Source organism: Papio anubis, chromosome 11 (genome assembly GCF_008728515.1).
Source record: "Papio anubis isolate 15944 chromosome 11, Panubis1.0, whole genome shotgun sequence".
NCBI classification, from domain to species: domain Eukaryota; kingdom Metazoa; phylum Chordata; class Mammalia; order Primates; family Cercopithecidae; genus Papio; species Papio anubis.
The window spans coordinates 41,911,613-41,926,350 of record NC_044986.1 but is presented as its reverse complement, the minus strand read 5'-3'; the positions used below and the strand labels follow the sequence as shown (position 1 = coordinate 41,926,350).

At 38.2% G+C, this 14,738-nt stretch overlaps 1 protein-coding gene across 5 annotated transcripts in view; it reads left to right on the top strand.

Moving 5' to 3' along the window:
- The window catches only part of BTAF1 (B-TFIID TATA-box binding protein associated factor 1), a 106,153-nt gene that overhangs the window by 9,555 nt on the left and 81,860 nt on the right, over positions 1-14,738 (top strand). For 3 of the 5 annotated variants that reach the window (XM_031652183.1, XM_031652184.1, XM_031652187.1), the window contains exons 2-4: positions 2,102-2,225; positions 6,746-6,860; positions 9,160-9,306. In XM_031652183.1, coding sequence (XP_031508043.1) covers positions 2,102-2,225; positions 6,746-6,860; positions 9,160-9,306 — 386 coding nt within the window. Of the gene's footprint in view, positions 1-2,101; positions 2,226-3,220; positions 3,318-6,745; positions 6,861-9,159; positions 9,307-14,738 lie in introns of those variants that run through there. The other 2 variants (XM_031652185.1, XM_031652186.1) reach the window with 2 other exon arrangements.

Here is a 14,738-nt window from a genome sequence, read left to right as displayed (position 1 = left end):
CTCTCAGAGGGCCTGGACTTGGGGAATATTTGTTCTGGATATAATTTAAACAAATAACAGTATACAGTTTCCTCAGGGAGAAACTGATGAGAGTTGAGCAGCCAAGGATTGAACATGAATATTCTCCCAATATTAATATTAAGAGTATTAAGAATAGGAGAACTAAGGAAAGAAGAGTTTGGAGAACAGGGTAATATAATGTGCAACCTAGGAAGGAAAGTAGTGTAAGAATGGGGTGCTTGCTGGTCACAGCTGTCAAGGAAGAGTCAAGAAAAGTTGGCCTTTTAAAAAACTATTGGATTTGGAGCCTAAGAGTTCATTGGTGACCTTCAGGTGTGATATTTCAGTGTAGAAAGATGGAACCTTGATTTATATGGATTAAATTGTATGTGATGAGGAAATGTTGTTTTAAACACTTGTTCAAGATGCTTGACAGTAAAAAGAAAGTGTTCTAGAGAGTGGAGATCAAGCAGTTTATTTTCTCAGTAGGGAGAGAGCTCTGCATATTGGAAGAAGAGAATTGATTAGTAACACTGATTTGAGATATTGGAGAAAGGATAATTGAATGAGGGTAGAAGGGGGATGGTATCAAGACAAAAGTAGGTCAAGAAACCATTTTTTCCCTTTTTTTGGTCCTACTGTCTGATTGACTGTTCACCAATCGTATAGCAAAAGCCAGTGAATGAATGGGTAAAGGCAAGTGTTTAGACACAGTCTCATTTTGTCACCCACGCTGGAGTGCAGTGGCGTGATCTTAGCTCACTACAACCTCTGCCTCCTGGTTTCAGAAGCAATTCTCCTGCCTCAGCCTCCCTAGTAGCTGGGACTGCAGGTGGATGCCACTACACCTGGCTAATTTTTGTATTTTTAGTAGAGATGGGGTTTAACCATGATGGCCAGGCTGGTCTCGAACTCCTGACCTCAAGTGATCCTCCCACCTTGACCTCCCAGAGTGCTGAGATTACAAACATGGCCATGCCCTGCTGAGTTTCCTTCCATTTTACTTCATGTATCACACTGCTGCCGGATTAATCTTCCTAAAGCGTAGTTTCAGTTCCATTACTTTCTTGACCCAAGACCTTCATGGTTGCGAGTTCATTAAAAGGTCTCCACAGTAGGATTCCAGCTACTTCTGTAGCTGTATCTCCCACTCTTCTCTTAAGTATACCCTGAATTACAACCAAACTGTGTTGTTCATTTCCCTAAATATACTCTCCCTTCTCTTATTGTGTTCTTGTTTTCCATCTTCCAGGTATTTCTTCCCCTTTCCCTTTCACCACCTAATCTCCAGCAGTGTTAAAATTCTTTTCTACCAGTAAGATCCATCTCATACACCATTTATTTTATGAAGCCTTTTCAGTATTACATAGTTGGGGATATAGTATTTGCTCCTTTCTTTCACAATCCTCAAAGCACTTTGTACTTCTTTTTCTGCCATGTATCGTATTGTACTTGCCTTACCTGCTCCCCTCAACCTCAGTAGCAAGTTCCGTAAGAGATTTGGCATCTCTTGTAATCCTAGCATAGGTCACTTTTATTTTTATTTTTGCAATTTTAGAAAAAGTATTATTTTAATTGACACATAATTGTACATTATTATGGGGGTACAGTGTGATATTTTCATATACATATATAATGTAATGATCATATTAGCATATTATTCACCTTAAACATTTATCATTTCTTTGTGTTGGGAACATTCAAAGTGCCTCTCTTCTAGCTATTTGAAAATATACAGTAAATTGTTTTTTAGTCACTCTACAGTGCCACAGAACACTAGAACTTGTTCCTTCTATTTAGCTGTAAATAGGTTAACCAGCCTCTTCCATCCCCCTTGCCTCTCCTACCCTTCCCAGCCGCTAGTAACCACTATTCTACTCTTAACTTCTACGAGATCAACTTTTTAGCTCACATTTATGAGTGAGGATATGCAGCATTTATCTTTCTGTGTCTGACTTATTTCACCATAATGTCCTTCCGGGGCTTATCTATGTTAGTGTAGGTCTTCCTTCATAGCATCTGCTCAGTACATTTGTTGACTCAAACTTGTACATATGAGGAAAAACATTTCAGAATAACCATTGTATTTTTGTTATTTCAGGCTCGATCGCCTTTTTATTTTACTGGATACTGGCACTACTCCTGTAACAAGAAAAGCTGCTGCACAGCAACTTGGAGAAGTGGTGAAGCTTCATCCCCATGAACTCAATAATCTCCTGTCTAAAGTAAGAACTTCTTTTTTCTTTTAGTATAGTACAATTGTAGAGACTTATTCATGGATAAGAACACAAAAATAAAGGTAAACATCATCTTAATTTTTAAACATTTTTGCTATTTCTTTTTTTCCCCCCTGGTCACAAGACTTAAACTTTTTTTTTTTTTTTTTTTTTTAAATCAAGTTTAGTAGTTTAAGGGATTTGAGTATAGATCCTTTGGCCTGTGGCACAAATTTGAATCTGTCCCAGTTTGGTAATGAACTAAGTTGTTTGTCTGGTTTGTTAGTGGTCTAACTTGTTCTTAATGACTAATAATTATATTATAGTTAGTAGTCTTTGAATGGATGAGTACTCATGGGCAATGATTGAAATACATGAGAAGTTGGAGTCTTATTACATTCTTAGTTATCAGCTGTTTGAAAATGGAGGCTTTCTGCTTTGGTGGATCAGTGTTTTCATAATCCTAGTCCATTTTCTTCCCTTAAGCAACTGCTGTATTTTTACTGAACTCTGTATGCTTATTGAAGTGTACCTGTATCGTAACAAGTGGCAAATTCTATACGTTTAATTTCCTGACATGGAAAGTAAAGCAGGAGTGCTTTGTGTAGGAGTAGGGGAGTTGGGGAGGTAGATACAGGATAGTGTAGGGGAGCAATATGTTTGCCCAGATATCGGGAGCCCCAGGATCTCTCTCTCCTTTCAGTTTGACCCCTTTTTTCGTTCTCATCTGTCCATCTCTGTTGTGTATGAGTGGGAGTTCCAAGCCCTTTTCAACATACACACATCTGCACTATGTGGTTGCTACCAGAAGGACTAACAGTGACTTTCTTTCCAACATAATTCCCACTTACATATTATCCGAACTTTCTAACTAGGATGTAGATGGAGAGACAGTGATTTGATACCTACAGGCTCCATGTTCTTAGAATGAAGAAGGATGCATGTTAGGCAGTATTCGTGTGTAAGATGGAGACAGAGAGAGGCAACATATTTCTTCTCCTCAGCCCAAGAGAAGAAATGGAGAACTGAACGACCTGAAACTGTGAAACAATGAACAGGCCCCATCTGTGCTGAACTGAGAAAAGTTTTCCAGCCTTCCAAGTGAGTTCTGGTCTTCTTCACTCAGACCTCAGCATATTGGCTACCATCAAATCATTCCCAAAGAGGCAGAGTTTGCCTTTAGCACTGTCTCACCATCTTTCCTCTTTTCTCGGCCGTCAATGTTTTCCTGTTGCCCATTGGTTTTGTTTCTTTCTCTTTTCTTTTCTTTTTTTTTTTGAGACGTCTCACTCTGTTGCCTGGCTGGAGTGCAGTGGCGCCATCTCGGCTCACTGCAACCTCTACCTCCCAGGTTCAAGCGATTCTCCTGCCTTAGCCTCCCAAGTAGCTGGGACTATAGGCGCGCACCACCATGCCCAGCTAATTTTTCTATTTTTAGTAGAGACGGGGTTTTTCCATGTTGGCCAGGATGGTCTTGATCTCTTGACCTCGTGATCCTCCCGCCTTGGCTTCCCAAAGTGCTGGGATTACAGGCGTGAGCCACGGCACCCAGCCGGTTTTGTTTCTTAAACAGCTTTATTGAAATATAATTTACATCTGTAAGTTTCAATTTAGTGGTATTTAGTATATTAACATTGTGTACAGCAGCCATCACCATACTGTAATTTTAAAACATTTTATCACCACAAAAAGAAGCCTCATACCTACTAGCAGTCACTCTTCAATACTCCTGCACTCGTGCCTGACAACCACTAAACTAATTTTGTAGGAATATTTGCCTATCCTGAACATTTCATATAAAATGAATTGTAATCTATTGTGATTGATTTCTTTTGCTCAAAGTAATGTTTTTATATTGTAGCATGTATATTCATTTTCATTGCCAAATAATATTCCATTGTGTGAGCATACATGTGTACATCTTACTGATTTTTCGGATGATGAATATTTGGGTTGTTTTCACTTTTTGGCTGCTGTATTATGAAAAATGCTGCTATGAAAATTTGTGTATAAAATTTTGGAGGTTTTTCCCCATTCTCCAGAGTATATATATACCTGGGAGTAGAATTACTGTACCATATGGTAACTTTATGTGGAACTGCTAAACTGTTTTCCAAAATGGTCCCATCATTTACATTTTCAACAGTAGTGTACGAGAACTTAGATTTCTCCACATCCTTGTCGATAAATATTTCTTAACTGACTTTTTGATTATAGCCATCCTACTGAATATGAAGTGGTTTGAATTTGCATTTCCCTGATGACTAATGATATCAAGCATATGTATTTATTATTCATTTGTATGTCTTCACTTGATCTTAGCCAAAAAGCAGAGAAGCAATACATTTGTATATCTTCTTTGGAGAAATGTTTACCTAGATCCCTTGCCCATTTAAAAATTGGGTTATTTGTCGTTTTATGATGGGTTGTGAAAGTTCTTCGTATAGTTCTTCATATACAAGGTATCCAAACTATACAAAGGTGTATTATTAGGAAATAGATATTTGATTTGGAAATACACTCTTCTGTGAGCTTTCTACTTTCTTGAACATCACTTCTGCTTTTGGTGTCGTATCTAAGAAACCTTTGCCTAATCTAAAGTGACAAAGATTTACCCCTAAGTTCTCCTCTAAGAGTTTTATAGTTTTGGCTCTTACTTTTGGGTTCTGTGGTCAGTTTTTTAGTTAATTTTTGTATATGTTATGAGCTAGGTATTCAACATCATTCTTTTTTTTTTTTTTTTTTTTTTTTGAGATGGAGTCTCACTCTGTCCCCAGGCTGGAGTGCAGTGGCGCAATCTCAGCTCACTGCAAGCTCCGCCTCCCGAGTTCATGTCATTCTCTTGCCTCAGCCTCCCAAGTAGCTGCAACTGTAGGCGCCCACCACCACACCCAGCTAATTTTTTGTATTTTTATAGAGACGGGGTTTCACCGTGTTAGCCAGGATGATCTCAATCTCCTGACCTCGTGATCCGCCCACCTCGGCCTCCCAAAGTGCTGGGATTATAGGCGTGAGCCACCACGGCCGGCCAACATCATTCTTTTACATGTGGCTTTCCAGTTATCCCACCACCATTTGTTGAAAAGACTGTTATTTCTCCATTGAATTGTCTCAACGTCTTTGTTGAAAATCAGTTGACCATAGACACAGGTTATTTATTAATTCTTAATTCTGTTCCATTGATTTGTATGTCTGTCATTTTGCCAGTACCACACTGTCTTGATTACTGTTGCTTTGTAGAAAGTTTTGAAGTCAAGAAGTGTGTGTTGCCAAGTGTGGTGGTACATGTCCATAGGCACAGCTACTCAAGAGACTGAGACAGGAGAATTGCTTGAGGCCAGGAATTTGAGGCTCCAGTGTGCTATGATTGCACCTGTGACTAAGACACTGCATTTCAGTCTGGGTACCATAGAGACTCCGTCTCTAAAAAATAAAAATAAAAGAAGTGTGAGTGTACTTTTTTTTTTTTCAAGATCGTTTTGGTAATTCTGAGTCCCTTGCATTTGCATATACATTTTAGGATCAGCTTGTCCATTTCTGCAAAAAAACAAAACAAAACAAACAAACAAAAAAAGCTGGGATTTTAATAGGAATTGTGTTGAATCTCTTCATTAATTTATTGTATATTACTGTTGTAACAATCTTAAGTCTTTGAATCCATGAACACAAGGTGTCTTTATTTATATCTTTAATTTCTTCAACAATATTTTTAGTGTTTTATAGCTTTCATTGTACAAGTCATACACTGCTTCTGTTAAATTGATTCTTATTTTCTACATTCTGATGCTACCGTAAATGGGATGGTGTCTTAATTTCATTTTCAGATTGTTTAATGTGTGGAAATACAATTGATTTTGTGTATTGATCTTATATCTTACAACCATACTGAACTTGAGTATTTGTAACTTTCAATTCTTTGTATTAAGTAATGGGACTTAATGAATAATATGTACTTGCTTTTTAGTATGTTAAATGGCTGTCATTTTAAAAATGCACTTAAACATTCTTTAATTACAAGTTTCTTTTTTTTTTGAGACAGAGATTTGCTCTTGTTGTCCAGGTTGGAGTGCAGTGGCACCATCTTGGCTCACTGCAACCTCTGCCTCCCAGGTTCAAGTGAGTCTCCTGCCTCAGCCTCCCAAGTAGCTGGGATGACAGGCGCGTGCCACTATGCCTGGCTAATTTTGTATTTTTTGTAGAGATGGAGTTTCACCATGTTGGCCAAGCTGGTCTTGAACTCCTGACCTCAGGTGATCTGCCCACCTCGGTCTCCCAAAGTGCTTGGATTATAGGCATGAGCCACTGTGCCTGGCCACAGGTTTCTTAAATCCCCTGTTTAAGGTGATAGTGATTTTTACGTGAATGATAGAATCTTGTAAATTAATTTAATAATTTCTAAGGTGTTTTATATGTATTTGGATGGCTGCCAAATTATACATTAATAACAAGCAAATTTGTATTTCTCTGTTCTGGCTACCTTGCACAAACAATATTTTTGTATACATAACTTGTATTTTATAATTTTTAAGGTGTTGATGTATTTAAGGAGTGCAAATTGGGATACCCGGATCGCAGCAGGACAAGCTGTTGAAGCTATAGTGAAAAATGTACCTGAGTGGAATCCAGTGCCAAGAACCAGACAAGGTGCTTTTAAGTGGAGAAAGTAGTTTTAAGTAAAAACGTAACTGTAGAATTAATTATAATATGCATTTTATATTTTAATAATTTCAATTTTAAAGTCTTAATTTCCATGATTTTAGGTACAGCTTTGTCAGGAAATGATACTGAATAAGGTGATTTTTCACCACATTGAAAAAAAAAAATACTGGATATAGAAAATGTTTTTGTATGCATTTTAAATTACACATTCTACAGTATGCTTGATTTACAAAGGTTATTACTTCCCTTCAAGTAATTGACATTCTAAAAAAAGAAGTTAAATCAGTACAGTGTAAATATTTGAAAGTCTATTTTTTTCTTGTTGCTGGGAGAATAGTATAGGGTAGTTATTTTCTACATTTAAGCACAATTATATATAGATATTTGGAGTGTTAAGTCTTGTTTTTTATGTGCCCTTTTTTAGATTTCTTGTAGTGGGAAAAAATGTGTTCTGATTGCCTGTAGTGATATTTAAAAACAAATTACGTGCTTCTGAAAAGCTGGAAAGTTGCACATTTTAATTAAATCAAAATTTAATGGTACAACTAGATTCATTTTCAACTATTTTATTTTATTTCATTTTATTTTTTTGAGACGGAGTCTCACTGTGGCACCCAGGCTGGAGTGCAGTGATGCAGTCTTGGCTCACTGCAGCCTCTGCCTCCTGGGTTCAAGCGATTCTCGTGCCTTAGCCTCCCAAGTAACTGGGATTACAGGTCCATGCCCAGCTCATTTTGTATTTTTAGTAGAGATGGGGTTTTGCTTTGTTGGCCAGGCTGGGGTGGGGGTTTGAATTCCTGGCCTCAAGTGATCTGCCCACCTCAGCCTCCCAAAGTGCTGGGATTACAGGCATGAGCCACTGTGCCCGGCCTCAACTCACTTTAATAACATCACTTTTATCATAAGTCTTAACTTGCCTAAAACAGTTGGTTTATATTTCCTGATACCTGTTATTTTGAGTTATTTTGTTAATTTGTCTTCTCTCATTAAATGAAATGTGTGACTAGAGAAGTTGTAACTTGTTTTAGAAAAGAGCCTTTTCCTTTTCAGCTTGTTATCCCCACTTAGTTTGGTACAGAAAGGTGGTACAACTTAGTTCCATTTTTAAAAGACTTAATTTTTTAAAAAAACTAGCATTACACTAGCATTAAATTTTTAACTAGCTGTAAAATTTTTAGTAAGTGAATTTGCTTATCATCACTAGAAAACTTAAATTCATTTTAAGTTAAGCAGTTATACTTTAGTTAACAGATGAGTTTCATGCAGATGCCAGCTAAACAAACTATTAAGTCAATGAGTTATTATATTTTAACATTTATAACATATAGCTTTTTGAGGAAGGAATACAGAACATTTTATAGATGTTTTTAGACCTCACATGTATATATGGTTTTGGCAACTTACCAGGAGATTCTTATTTGCCCAGAGTATGGGAACTGAGTCCTGTTGAGTGCATAGTTGCTTCGTGGCTCAGCGTGTTCCTCAGGTATGGGGAGGGATGATTCTTATTAGCCTTATTCATGAATACATTCTGTGAATATTTTTGTCTTCTAACTGAGCTATAATAAACTCATTCTGTTACCTTGGTATTTTTAAATTCTTACAGTAAGTGGAGACAGCATGATATTTAACATATACATTTTAACATGGGAATGCATTTCTTTATATACATAACATTTTGCTTTTGTGGTTGGACACAGTTACACATATACTCACTAAAATCTGATGGTTGGTGAAAGAAGAACCACCAGTTTATTCATAGATAACTGAGAACTGATCATAAACCCACAGTAGCTTTTCTACTTCCTCCACTTTTACTTTTCTCAAAATATTACTATCTGGGTACAATGGCTCACGCCTGTAAATTCCAGCACTTTGGGAAGTTGAGGCAGGAGGATTGCTTGAGCCCCAGAGTTTGAGACCAGCCTGGGGCAAGATGGTGAGACCCTTGTCTCTACAAAAATAAAAATCACTTAGCTAGGCATAGCTGTGTGCACCTGGAGTCCCAGCTACTCTGGAGGCTGAGACAGAAGGATTCGTTGATCCCAGGAGTTTGAGGATATAGTGAGCTGTGATTGTGCCACTACATTCCGGCCTGGGCAACAGAGCAAGACCTTGCTTCTTAAAAAAACAAAAGCGTGTGTGTGTGTGTGTGTGTGTGTGTGTGTGTGTGTATGTGTATGTGTATGTGTATAACTGATGCAACCCAAGTAATGATATGCTGTTTTCTTTCATTCCACACTTTGGCTATATGGTCAAATTAATATTTTTAAACCTCATGTAGAACCTACTTCAGAAAGTTCTATGGAAGATTCACCTACTACAGAGCGATTGAATTTTGACAGATTTGATATATGTAGATTGTTACAACATGGTGCATCACTCCTGGGATCTGCTGGTGCCGAATTTGAAGTCCAAGATGAAAAATCAGGTCTGTAGTGGTTCTGTAGAAGAAAGTCTAAAATTTGTTTTTTCAAATGAATTTGTCACTTCATATGCTGTTCATTAGTTACACATAAACTAACATGTCATGAAATGTAAATTAACTGAAGTTTGCAGGTGGAGGGGATGCTATGAATTTGAAGGTAACCCAGCTGTATTTGGTTTAAAGCTACAGTATGAGTATTTTTCCTCCTTTAAGTGAATATGTGCATCATTAGTTGATACATATTAATATTTCAGCAACAATTGTATTAGGTAATATAGAAATTATAAAGGGTTACCCAAGAGCCCCAGTTTAATATATTATAAAATCAGGATTAGTACAGATTGTGGTAATGCTTTCCCAATTCTGGAAATTTGAGAGATTGATTGTTTTGTTTTTATCACATATTTCTGGTATTAATTGGGTTTACTCATGCTGGTGTCCAAAGCAAAAACTAAGAGTGAAAAATAAGACTTGGATAGATATTCACGCCTGTAATCCCAGCACTTTGGGAGGCCGAGGTGGGTGGATCACCTGAGGTCAGGAGTTCGAGAGCAGCCTGGCCAACATGGCGGAACACCGGCTCTACTAAAAATACAAAAATTAGCCAGGCGTGGTGTCAAGTGCCTGTAATCCCAGCTACCTGCGAGGCTGAGGCTGGAGAATTGCTTGAACTTAGGAGGCAGAAGTTGCAGTGAGCCGACATCACGCCACGGCACTCCAGCCTGGGCGACAGAGGTTGACTCTGTCTCAAAAAAAGAAGAAAAAAAGACTTGGACAGGTATTGTCCTAATATTTTTAAACTTACAGAATCTATCTGAATATAAAATAAATGTGTTAGCCATTCAAGATAGTGGCCTGGAGTGGGGAAAAAACCTTGATGTTTTAAGTGGATTTTTGTAAGTAAATAAGTTGCCTTTTTGACTAAAAAACAAAACAGAATAAAACTCTGTTCTGTTGCTAATTAACCGTCATTTAGAACCTTATTAATATATTCACTTTTTTTATCATAAAAAATTGTCAAATTCTCATTTCATCTTGTTTAGTATGGTTTCTATTAAAAGATCTAGTTACTTTTGCAGAGAATTAAGAGGATAATTTGCTTAAGTTTTGGAAAAGCAGTTTTTCTAATAATGGAGGTAAAAGTCTTCAAAAACTTTTCATTTATATTACTAAACAGTAAGTTTACTGACTTTACTAGTGTACTCATGAACATTATCAGAGATAAAAATTGTATATGTTTTGGTTTTGCCGTATTCTGATTTCATAGATCTATAAAGAAGTGTAGGTAATTGTATTTGAAAGAAAAGCCCAGCTCAGCATGGTGGCTCACACCTGTAATCCCAGCACTTTGGGAGGACGAGGCAGGTGGATCCCCTGAAATCGGGAGTTCGAGACCAGCCTGGCCAACATGGTGAAACCCTGTCTGTACTAAAAATATGAAAATTAGCTGGGTGTGGAGGCGGGTGCCTGTAATCCCAGCTACTCTGGAGGCTGAGACAGGAGAATGGCTTGAACCTGGGAGGCGGAGGTTGCAGTGAGTGAGATCATGCCATTGCACTCCAGCCTGTGTGACAAGAGTGAAACTCCATCTCAAAAAAAGAGAAAAGTCCTATAGGTGATTCTGATATGTAACCAGGATTGGGAACTGCAGTTTCTTGGGAACTCAATTTTTTCGTGCTAATAAGTCAGAGCTTGCTGAACAGTGCTTGTTTAAAACCCTGTAGTTAGGTTTTCTTTAAATGTTGATCTGTGTTTGTCCCCTCCTATGTATTAGTGACACCATATATGATTAGTATACATACTGGTCTGGGTTTCCTTTGTAGCTTATTTCCCCCAATAGGACTTCCTCTGGAATGAGAGGACCAATTTTTGGCTCTGTGTAAGTGTATTGGGGTTGTGATCAAGCAGTCTTTTGGATGCCTAATGTTTTTCCCTACTTGGTAGAGCAGTCTTTAAAAAAATTTTCGGCTGGGCGCGGTGGCTCAAGCCTGTAATCCCAGCACTTTGGGAGGCCGAGACGGGTGGATCACAAGGTCAGGAGATCGAGACCATCCTGCCTAACCCAGTGAAACCCTCTCTCTACTGAAAAATACAAAAAACTAGCCGGGCGAGGTGGCAGGCGCCTGTAGTCCCAGCTACTTGGGAGGCTGAGGCAGGAGAATGGCGTAAACCCAGGAGGTGGAGCTTGCAGTGAGCTGAGATCCGGTCACTGCACTCCAGCCTGGGCGACAGAGTGAGACTCCGTCTCAAAAAAAAAAAAAAATTTCAAGCAACTTTATTGAGATATAATTTATACATTATATAATTCGTCATTTAAAGTGTACAATTCAGTGGTTTTTAGTATACTCACAGGTATGTGTAGCCATCACCACAGTCAATTTTAGAACATTTTCGTCACTTTAAGAAGAAACCCCATATCCTAAGCTATCACCCTTTTATCCTCCTACTTCCTTCCCTCCTCTTCTTAGCAACCCCAAGTCTACTTTTGGTCTCTTTAGATTTGCTTATTCTCAACATTTTATATTTGGTCACATACCACATAACAGCATTTAAGTCAGCAACAGACTAAGACTGCATATACAGTGGTGGTCCCATAAAAGTATATTACTGCATTTTTACTGTACGTTTCTATGTTTAGATATATGAATACTTACCATTGTGTTACAGTTGCCTGCAGTATTTAGTAACATGCTATACAGGTTTGTAGCCTTGCAGCAACAGGCTATCCCATACAGCGTATCTGTGTAGTAGGCTCTGCGTTCTAGGTTTGTGTAAGTACACTGTGATGTTGACAACCACAAAATCACTGAATGACGCGTTTCTTGGAATGTACTCATCATTAAATGGCATGTGGCTGGTAAATGGAATCATACAATATGTGGTCTTTTGTGAGTGGCTTTTTTTTACCTAAGAGAATATTTTCAAGGTTCATCTATGTGATAGAGTATATCAGTACTTTTTTTTCTTTTCTAAATGTTATTACTCTTAAGGGATATATTAGGTTTTTAAAATTGTGGTAAAATATATATAATAAAAAATTTACCATCCTTAACCATTTTTAAGTTTAGTAATGTTAAGTATAGTCACATTGTTGTGCAGCCAGTCTTCAGAAGTCTTCATCATGCAAAACTGAAACTATACCTATTAAACGTCAAATCCCCATTTCCCCCTTTCCCCAGCCCCTGGCAGCCATTATTCTTTCTATCCCCATGAATTTGACTACTCTAGATTCCTCACGTAAGTGAATCCTACAGTGTTTGTCTTCTTGTGATGGGCTTATTTCACTTAACATGATGTCCTCAAGGTTCATCTGTGTTGTAGTATAGGACAGAATTTCCTTTTGTTTAAGGCTGAATAATAGTCCATTGTATGTATATAGATTTTGTTTATCCTTTCATTCACCAGTGGACGCAGGCTTATTCCACATTTTGACTGTTGTGAATAATGCTACTGTGAACATGGATGTACAAATATCTGTTTGAGTTACTGCTTTCAGTTCTTTGGGGTATATACCCAGAAGTAAATTGCTGGATCAGATGGTCATTCTATTTTTAATTTTTTGAGGAGCTGCCATTCAGTTTTCCCTAACAGCTACATCATTTTACATTTCTACCAATAGTACACAAGGGTTCCAGTTTCTCCACATCCTTGCCAACTCTTGTTATTTTCTGTTTTTTGATAGTTGCCATCCTAATGGATATGATGTGATAGTATTTCATTTTATGGCCAAATAATATTCCATTGTATGAATACCACAGTTTGTAAAGCTTTTCATTAGTTGACGGACATTTGGGTTGTTTCTACCTTTTATCTGTTTTGAAAAATACTGCTGGGAGGCTGAGGCGGGCAATCACCTGAGGTCAGGAGTTCGAGACCAGCCTGACCAACATGGAGAAACCCCATTTCTACTAAAAATACAAAAATTAGCAGGGCATGGTGACGCATGCCTGTAATCCCAGCTACTTGGGAGGCTGAGGCAGGAGAATCACTTGAACCGGGGAGGCAGAGGTTGCCGTGACCTGAGATCACGCCATTGCACTTCAGCCTGGGCAACAAGAGTGAAACTCCATCTAAAAAAAGAAAGAAAAATACTGCTATAAAAATTCATGTACAGCTTTCTGTGTGGACATATGCTTTAATTTCCCTCAGGTAGATACCTAGGAGTGGAATTACTGGCTCATATGGTAACTATATTTTACCATTTGAGAAACTGCCAGAGTTTTCCAAAGTGGCTCTGCTATTTTACATTCGATTTCTCAACATCTTTTCCTGACACTTGTTATTATCGGACATTTTGATTATAGCCATACTAATGGTGTGAAGTGATATCTCATTGTGATTTTGATTTGCATTTCCCTGTTGTCCAATAACATTGGACTTCATTTCGTGTATTGACCATTTGTATACCTTCTTTAGAGAAATGTCAATTCTTATAACTTGCACATTTTTCGTTGGGTTGTTTGCCCTTTTATTATGAGTTGCAAGAGTATATGTTCTCAATACAAGCTTCTTAACAGATACGTTATTTACACGTTTTCTTTTTTTCTTTTTCTTTCTTTCTTTCTTTTTTTTTTTTTTGAGACAGAGTCTCACTCCATCACCCAGTCTGGAGTGCGGTGGTGCGATCTCTGCTCACTGCAACCTCCACCTCCTGAGTTCAAATGATTCTCCTGCCTCGGCTCCTTCCCACAGTAGCTGGGATTACTGGCGCCTGCCCCCACACCCAGCTAATATATTTATTATTAGTAGAGATGGGATTTCACAGTGTTGGCCAGGCTGGTCTCTAATTCCTGACCTCAGGTAATCCACCAGCCTTGGCTTCCCAAAGTGCTGGGATTATAGGCGTGAGCCATCACGCCCAGCCTAATGTACACATATTTTCTACTGCTCTATTGGTTATCTTTTCATTTCCTCTGTGGTATCCTTTGAAATATAAAAGTTTTTAATTTTTATGAAGTCCATTTTTTTTGTATTTTTTTTTGTTTCTCAAGTTTTTGGTATTATATATAAGAAACTTGCCAAATTCAAGCTCATTTACCTCTCTTTTCTTTTCTTTTTTTTTTTTTTGAGACAGAGTCTCGCTCTGTTGCCCAGGCTGGAGTGCAGTGGCCGGATCTCGGCTCACTGCAAGCTCCACCTCCCGGGTTTACGCCATTCTCCTGCCTCAGCCTCCCGAGTAGCTGGGACTACAGGCGCCGGCCACCTCGCCTGGCTAGTTTTTTGTATTTTTTAGTAGAGATGGGGTTTCGCCGTGTTAGCCAGGATGTTCTCGATCTCCTGACCTCGTGATCCACCCGTCTCGGCCTCCCAAAGTGCTGGGATTACAGGCTTGAGCCACCGTGCCCGGCCAACCTCTCTTTTCTTCTGAGAGTTTTATAGCTTTAGTTTTTAGTTCTTTTATTAATTTTGAGGGTTTTTTGTATATGTTTTGAGGT